Source organism: Vicugna pacos, chromosome 3, assembly GCF_048564905.1.
Source record: "Vicugna pacos chromosome 3, VicPac4, whole genome shotgun sequence".
NCBI classification, from domain to species: Eukaryota; Metazoa; Chordata; class Mammalia; order Artiodactyla; family Camelidae; genus Vicugna; species Vicugna pacos.
In genome coordinates, this window is record NC_132989.1 from 24245747 (window position 1) to 24254276 (window position 8530).

Genomic DNA, 8530 nt, shown 5'->3' on the forward strand with positions numbered 1-8530 from the left:
CAGTAGATGCTATGGGTTATTCTGAACTCAGGACCCACCCTTCTTTAATTCTTGTTCCAAAACAAGTTTGTTACCCATTCACCTGCTAATACATGACACTTCATTTTATATTAAGGAAGGTTTAGAATATCTAATGGCCCTTGAATTCATTTCTTACCAAGCTTTTCTTTACTTTCTTTATGGTTACGTCATGCCTGTGCAAAGTTCCCAGGGGCCTGAATGCTATTTTAATTTTCAAAATATCTGCCCCTTTTATAATTTATTTTAGTGATTATGCTAAATTTGGAATTCAAATAAAAAATGTGAATAATATCTTTATTTAATATAACATTTTTGTGTGCATAGAAAACATATAAGTAAGAAAGCATAAGATTACATAGGTGATTATATTACAAAAGGGGGGAAAAAAACTAGTGTTTGCATATTGCATTCTAGATAGTTCCAGGTATATATGTGGTAAAGCTTAAAAGAGACCTGTTTCTTAAGCTGAGCAGCTGATCCACATCAGGGCAATGACTGCTCTCTCCTTCTCTTAGTATTTTTTGCCAAAAGGCCCAGATTTGAGTAAAGGGGACCGCCGTGAGCGTAGGATCCGGGCATAAGGGCTGCAGTCTGTTGAGCTTTGGCAGGTGGGTGTTCGGGGAAGTAAGTTTCGAAGAAATGGTTTCTTCCCTGGGGGCTGTTGGTTTGGTTGCTGGTTTTCCTGGTTGGCACCAAGGCGCTTTTTGGTAGAAGTCTGGCCTTGGAGTTTTAGCACAGTATGATACTGCTCTGCAATGCATGCTGCCTTCTTCCGAAGGTCCAGTTTTACTAGCATCATGTTATTCTGCAGCTCAGCCAGGGTCTGATCCTAAGGAAGATCAATAAAGTTACAGAAAACATTTCTGTCTGGTATATTAGAGAAACAAGAAGGCAAGAAAATGCACGCCATCTGCTACTAGTTACTAACAACGGTTTTTACAAAGATTAACTCTTTAAAGTCAGGGCTTATAATTGAATAGGGGGCTATTTTCTTTAAGACTCAAACAGCACTGAATAGAAGGGACTTCTATTTTCTAACATATAAGGTGGTATGAGCTTGAATAATTTTACTTAGCCTCCAAGAGCCCCAGTTCCTGGGTATCAAATTAGTCTAAGATGTATTTTTTAAAAACATTTTTAGTATCTAGAATCAAGATGCATTTACTGATGATAATGTCATAGCTTAATCATTATTGTTTTGTCTTAGTAGTGCATAAAAATAATGGCTTCTTAGAATCTAAGTATCTGGGATAAAATATGATAGTATATACCTCCCTAGGGTTGTTATGACAAAGTTTTGTACCATAGTGCTTGTATTTTGTGAATGGTGATTTTTATTTTGCAAGGAAGAGAAACTAAGATTAGCCTAAAAATCTTTACCTTCCTCTTCTCCTCATTTTCTTTCTCACATAAACACTGGAGTGGGCTGATGGGAGATAAAGTGGTATATAGGCTGCCCTAACCTGTTTGATTAAGATGTCATCACACGTGGTCAAGGCTTGGCGAAGTTTTCCTGCTCCAGTGCTGTGGCAACAGGCTCTTTCTGCTGACTGGAGAGACTCCTCAAGTTTCTGAAGCTCTGTCCGCAGCAGCCTTATATTCTGGAAAAGGAGAAGGAACCAAATTGTGGCCAAGATCAACCAGGATGGTGATCTGGAGGAATCGGAGAAATTGAAGAGAAGTAAAATTGGAAAGGTTAGTTGAATGAAGTAGCCACTGTCCTGGATTGTGCACAAAAAACACCTTCTCACATGAACCAGGGATATTGGAAATTGCCTTAGGCAAGAGCTTTGGTAACGGAGAAAGGTAATTACCTTCTGGCCCTCCTCTAACTTCTTGTCCACATCAATGATGAAGGACTTGGCTGAGGGTGGTGGTTCTAACATTTTCTGATACTTCTGCAACTCTGAGGGAAGGAAACAATAACCTTACATGTGTAGGCTTTCTAACTTTGGACTTACATGTCAGAAGGCCCAAGTTTAAAGAACAGCTTTCCCCTGAACACTGTTCTTCTTTCTGCTCCCTGTCCTTCCTCACCTTCAGTGGTGGAGTTTAGCTCTGCTCTGCATTGTTCAAGTTTAGATTTTATCTCCTGGAACTGCTGGGTGGAGGCAGAAGCCGCTGCCAACCTTTGTGACCGCCGTAGGGACAGTTCAGACCCTGATTGTTGATGGGCCATTGGCTGCTCTCTAACTTCCTGCAAGAGAGCTTCTAACTCTTTAATCTTCTCATCCCTTTCCTAAGAGAGAAGCAGAGAATACAATTCAGAGTCAGACAGATCCTGCAGGAACAGATGACTGAACAAGGAACTAAAACTTCCTGATGCCTGGGCCTTGAAAGCCTGTTTGTTAGCACTTAAACTATTTCTTGGCCAAACAAGCCCTTAATCAATTCATCAAACATAGACTGACACATGCAAAGCACTAAGGAGACTAGAGAAGGGTGAGATATATTCCTGCCCCTACCAGAGTTGATAAAATCTGTTTACCTTAGGCAAGCTAGTGACAGGAACCTGCGCAGCTAGCTGGGGCTGGTTCAGGGCAACTCACCTGAATTTCTTCTTGGTAAAAACTCGTCAGTGACTCCTTGAGGATCGTTAGTTTCTCTTCATACATCTCCTCTAATAGTTCCTTTTGGGTGTCCAAGTGTTCACTGTCAGAAGAGAAAAGAGAAGTGAGTAAACATTCTGAAGAGTGAGCTTTGAGAGCAGGTCCTGAGGCACTACTCTGTCCTAGTCCCTACCCTCAGGGTCACTCAGCTGGTACCTGCACCACTGTTCCCGTTGTTGCATCTGCTCCACCATCTCATTGCAAATTTCATCACGGAGCTGCATCTCCAGCTGCAACTTTTCCTGCCGTTCTTTTAAGAGCAGTGCTTTCATGGCTCCCACTACTTGTAGGAGCTCCTGGGAGGGACACAAAAGTCACAGGTCATCAGATGCCGGTGCCCTAAAAAGGCACAGGTCCACCTGAAGTTAGCATGGGAAATGTGTAGTCATCAAGATGCTGCACCAAAAGCTCTCCTGCATGCTCACCTCCTTGCCATATGTGGAGATGTCAACTTCATTTTCAGTGTCATCATCAAGGCCTGGGTCTGTCTTAGCTCCTGTCTCTAAGCTGGGAGATGCCCGCAGACTGTGTTCCTTGATGAATGAATGTAGTGATGGGAATCCCAGTGACACAGGTGGAGCATGCACAAGCTAGTGAAGAGGAAAACTCTTAATTGAATCCAACACTAGTCTCTAGTATCTTCCTTAAATACGGTACCAGCTCAAAGTGAGCACAATTATCACACCTACAGCATCTTACCTGGCTAGCAATGGCTGAGAACTTGGCCACATGAAGGGTCTCATCATAGGTAGATGCACAGGGATTCACATTGACAATCATACAGGAGCGACCTCGGCCTGTGAAGAAGCCTTGGAATACTCGGGTCAACTTGCTGTCACGGAAGGGAACCAGGTTCTGCTTTGACCTGAGAGGGAATCAGAGGGAACAGAACTGTGACCAGAACTCCAGCCCTTGGAGGTATCCTAGCACTAGCCCCAGTGATGACCAGGAAGTCTCTTAGGAAACAGCAGAGCTCCAGGCCATCCTGGCCCATAGCTTGCAGTGAAAAGTTTACCGGTTCTGCTGGTTTTGGCGTAGGGCAGCAATACAGCGGCCCAGGGTGTGCAGAGAAGTGTTAATGTTTCCTGCTTCCTTCAGTCGCTCACCACTCTTCTGATCTTTGCAGCGCTCTGAGCCAGCCAGATCACAGAGTGATAACCTTGAATGATCGACAGGATCTGACATAAGGACTTGATACATTATGAGCTTTCTAGGACTTCATATAGTTCTAGGGAGGGGAAGACCCATGAAGAATGTCTGTACCCAAGGAAGGAGAGCATGAATCTAACAGAAGCAATTCCTGAGAGGACTTCCTCTGCCCCCCAACTACAATTTTATGGCCAAGAAGCCCAAAATTCTGAATGGAAAAACTTACTCGCTAATCTTGGGGATTATATCCCCTTCCCCCTGAAGGTGCAGGATCCGAATTGAGAAGATGCTATGACTAGAAGTTAAGAAAAATGGAAAAGTCACTGCACATCTTTCATGTTCAGGTAGAGGACTAATATTTTCCTGTTACACAGTGAGAGGTTGACTTCCACAACCCACCCACCTGCGGCTGGAGTTCTGGTTCAAGTGGGTGCTGGCGAAGCTCTGGTTTTTACGACCCACTTTCAGGAGTTTCCAGGCCTCCTCAGCATCCTGAACATGAATCCAATTGAGATCTGAGGCCAAGGAGAGAAGGACATACATAAGATGGGAGCACCAAACTCTATTCCTAGTTTCTCCCTAAGTGCCCTTCAGGGTTCACGCCAGCCTCCCTGCTTTCCCATACCTTTCACGTAGGGATTGCCATTCTGATCCTCACACAGCCGCAGAGTCTGCCTCTTGCGCTGTTGGCTAGGCAGTTCTAACAGGTCATAAAGCAGTTCATTGTAGATCTCAAAGAAGGAGATCCAGATGGAGAAGCGAGTGTCTGCAGGGACACTTATAGGGGCAGTGTCTGGCTGTGCCCATCGGTGACTCGTTTCTGAGGAAGAAGCCAATGTATAGGTCATCAGCCCTAGAGTAGTCCATTTTCCCTTTGGCCTGCAAGAGCCTCAGAAGGTGGAGCTTAGGTTGCAACCTCTGGTCTATCCCCCGGGCAGTTTTGGGGAGTATGGAATGGGTTCCTACCGTTACTTGGCACAGAGCCCAGTGATGGTACATACCATCCAGCTGGCTACTGCTGGTAAACTGACTGGTGGAGGAGAGCCCAGCAATGCCACTGTCAAAGCTGGTGCTGGTACCCATCCGATTTTCAATGTAGACACTCCTCTTCAAGGAGGTGGACAGTTCCTCCTGGAGGGGCCCAGAGAGAAGATAAGCACAAAACTTTCTAGAGATTTGTACTCCTATCTCTGCCTCTGTGAACACCAATACTTTACCTCTTGGAGGCCTCCATTTAGCAGGGCCAGTTTCTTCAGTTCCTCCTGCCGGATCTGCTTACTGTCTAGCCACATTACCTCGTTGGAGAGTAAGGGCTTCAAGTCAGGTGTTGGATGAAGTTGGCCTTGGAGGCTATTGAAGATCAGAGTCAGGGACCGGGGCAGGATCCCTACATCCTTGATGGTACCTGGAGGCATGAGAAAGGTGGATAGCTGAGGCAAGTGCTATTCCCCAACTCAGGGCATCAAAAGGCAAAAACAATCAGCTGTTCTGTGAGGCCTACTACTCACCTTGAATTGTGTGGGTTTTCCCCGAGTTAGTGACTCCATATGTATAGATGAGCCAGTTCTGTCCTTTGAGTACGTCCTTTACCATCTCCTTCACAGTTAGGTTGAAGAAAGATGCCTGTCCCACTTCTGGCCCAAAGATCTAGAGATAGACCCAGTTTTCAGAGGCTCATCCTTCATCTCCCATTTTCCTCCTCTATGCAGCCAGCAGATACATCCCTTCCTGGTTTGTTGGCTCTGGAGACTACCTAAGCATCTTCTTCCTGCAGTGCTGCCAGCTGCTCCCTAAACACTGAGGACTCAACCACTCTCTGGCAGTCCAGCTTTCATCCAAATCAACAAACACTTAAGAAATGCTATCCACTAAGTCCACTGCTACACATAAAATCGGGCAACATAATGGTCATAAGCAGGGGCTTGGGAGATGGATGAATCTAGATTCAAGTCCTAACTCTACCACTGACTAGCTACATGACTTCAGCAACATCCCACTGAGCCACAGTATCCTTGTTAGTAAAATAGGGACAAAAATGATAATGATAACAGTTGTTGGAAATTAACACACACAAAGTACTTGACACACTGAGTAGGAGATAACAAGAGTCCCTAAAATTGTAAACATGCTTATATAAGGAACTCACGGTGAAGTAAAAAGCTTTCTAAAGAGAGAATAAAGTTGCCCCTACAAGTTGGTCCCTTGTTCACATATCAGTACCTCCATACCTGGGAAAAGGTGAATCTGTGGGTGGCTTGTCCAATTCCTCTCTCGTTGCTCTTCTGGGCAAAAGAGTCCTTGGGTGCCTGTAGGGCAAGGGTCTCCATATTCTCAATATGGACACAACCCTGAGAAGGGGGGAAACATAGTTGTCACAGAAGAAAACATTCCTGGGAACTTCTACTGTACTGAATCATTCCACCTTGAATCCTCCCTCCACAGAAACTTACCTGATCCTCCTGTCGTTCTAACTCCGAAGGTAAGAAGGGCCTGACCCTCAGGTACACTTTCACCTTCTCCGTACTATCCTCAAATGGAACCTGTGGCATAATTCCAGGCCAGAACCACAGATTAATCTCAGAAGTTACTTCTGAGCAGATGGGCAACTATAGCACAGTTCCTGGGAATCATGCTAACACTGCCCCATTCCACCTCACATGACTCTGTGCAACTATTCTTTGATTCCATAATCCTTCCAACCTACATGAACTTCTTCACTACTTAATTACCCTTCCTTGTCTCTTCAGTATCCTGAAAACCTGGCTTGCCACAGATTATCTGAGTGAGAACTGGTTGACTGGTATGAAAATCAATATGTGATATTATGACAAAACACAGTAGTTAAGCACTCTGGAGGCAGACACACCTGAATTTGAGTCCCAATTCCATTATTTAGGAACTATGAGATCTTGAACAAGTTCTTTAAATTATCATTACCTCAGTTTCCTCATCTGTAGAATGGGGTTAATAACAGCATCTATCATGTGTTCATTCATCAGATATTTAGAGATTTGTCTACTCTGGGCCCAGGAACTCTTAGGAGGCTCTGGTAGTCCACAGTGAAGGACATTAACAAGGCTCCTTCTCTTATGAAACCTCTACAAAAGAGGAGTCTTCTGAGTAGAGTTCTCAACCATGGCCACTTCCAAGAGACATCGAGTAATGTTAGGACAGGTTTCCTGGTCACAAGTGGGAAGGAGCTACTGACATCTAGTGGGTAGAGGCCAGGAATGCTGCTAAACATCTTAAAATGCACAGGACAGCCCCCTAAAACAAAGAATTATCTGGCCCCAGACACAATAATGCTGCAACTGAGAAACCTCATCTCAGCAGAAAGAAAGGCTCCAGAAATGAAAGATTATGGTTGATGTTAAAATCTGAATGTATATACCATCTACTTAATGGCAATGTGACCTTGTGCAAATTATTTAACACGTCTGAGACTCATGGTGAAGGACAGATACCTATCGTCTTCCCTCATAGAATTAATTAACTGACAGTATGCATTTGAGGATGTTTCATTAATGCAATGCAATTAATAGTTTTCTTATGGACACAACCATACATTTTTTACTTGTTATGCTGTTAATTTTGAGTTGGTCTCTCTAACACTAGAGTTGCTGTATTTCCGACGCCATGCTACTCCATAGACAACTATTAGGCTGAGGATATCACTTTCTGCCCCCCAGAGATTCTCCAACTCCTTTACCTGCTGCTTGTCTTCCAGGGAGGAGGAGATGACAGAGCAGTCTGATAGCAGGTCCTTGCGTATCACAGACCCCAAATCCGCAGCTGTGGATTCGAACATGGGGGAGACTACGACCTCCTCATCCGACAGCAAGCCGGCTGGTGGAGAAAGGATCCCTTGCGACATGACAGCAGGGGCAGATTAGGTCTAAAAAGAAACAAGAGTAGGAAGGGAGAAGAACCTTAAGGGACAAAAGGGGCTGCAAATTCTAAGAAACAATTCCTTTGCCCCAGGACAACTTGGTCTCTCTGCCTGAACTCCTACTCCCTTTTCCCTTCAACTACCAGCAAAAGGGAAGCGAATGAGAGAAAAGAGTCAATCATTTAATTCAGTCTGAGGCAGCATTTCCGACCACGAACATGAATGAATATATATCCGGCTCCAAAGGCATGCTCCAGGTAGGATGCCTTGCTCACCGGTGTCAGTAGCTCTAGGCATCTTCAGCCTTGCCTCAAGCCCACAGTGAGGACAGAGGTATTAAGAAAGAAAGGGAGGATGGCGGCAGTTCCGCTTTCCGGAAGCCTAATTTTCGAGGGCAAGAGCAAGTATCCCAGCTGGGCTCCAGTACATCGGCACACTCACCCGAAGACGCCACACTTCTCCGGTACCGGCTCACTCACACCCAGCCTCCGAACCTGGACTTTCCCAGCCTAAGAGCACAACTCCGCCCACGAGGTGAACCTTTGTTACTGATACAATGTTTTAAATTACGCGCGGCGTTCGTTCGGCCAATCAGACAGCGAAGTCTGCAGCTACCAATCAGCGCAAGGGGGCGGGCGAGACTGGGAAACGGTTTACTGCAGCTTGACCCCCTCCGCTCCAAAGTGGGTCCGGGTTACCAACTGTCGGATTTTGGACTTGGGTCGCCTGGAATTTCGGCTTATCGCTTCTTCTTGAACCCTAGGCATTTCTTTTCTAAGAAGCGTAAAGGAGTTCCTGAGGCTTCAGCCGCCATTCTCTGTCCTTTAGCACATTCCTTCCCAGAAAATCACTAGTGACCCGG

At 45.2% G+C, this 8530-nt stretch overlaps 1 protein-coding gene across 2 annotated transcripts; it reads right to left on the reverse strand.

The window, feature by feature from the left end:
• Window positions 1–296: 296 nt before the first annotated feature.
• KIF20A (kinesin family member 20A) lies at window positions 297–8524 on the reverse strand. Of its 2 annotated transcripts, XM_072956949.1 has the most exons (19): window positions 8110–8524; window positions 7489–7674; window positions 6230–6319; window positions 6008–6127; window positions 5288–5426; window positions 4997–5184; window positions 4781–4910; window positions 4405–4599; window positions 4183–4294; window positions 4006–4074; window positions 3646–3789; window positions 3330–3495; window positions 3056–3220; window positions 2787–2926; window positions 2571–2673; window positions 2059–2260; window positions 1836–1927; window positions 1485–1622; window positions 297–850 (listed from the first exon to the last, which is right to left on the reverse strand). In XM_072956949.1, the coding sequence occupies exons 2-19, from the start codon at window positions 7651–7653 to the stop codon at window positions 533–535; spliced, it is 2676 nt and encodes an 891-aa protein (XP_072813050.1). In that variant the 5' UTR covers window positions 7654–7674; window positions 8110–8524; the 3' UTR covers window positions 297–532. The 2 variants fall into 2 exon arrangements, with proteins under 2 accessions (XP_072813050.1, XP_072813051.1); XM_072956950.1 differs by lacking the exons at window positions 1836–1927; window positions 2059–2260.
• Window positions 8525–8530: the final 6 nt, after the last annotated feature.

Excerpts from the sequence above, each read along its gene's own strand:
- KIF20A (XM_072956949.1), bottom strand. The coding sequence starts at position 7,653 with ATGTCGCAAGGGATCCTTTCTCCACCAGCCGGCTTGCTGTCGGATGAG. Across the intron at positions 5,185-5,287 it reads GAAAACCCACACAATTCAAG|GTACCATCAAGGATGTAGGG; the intron begins GTGAGTAGTAGG and ends TCATGCCTCCAG. Across the intron at positions 4,911-4,996 it reads TAAATGGAGGCCTCCAAGAG|GAGGAACTGTCCACCTCCTT; the intron begins GTAAAGTATTGG and ends GGGCCCCTCCAG.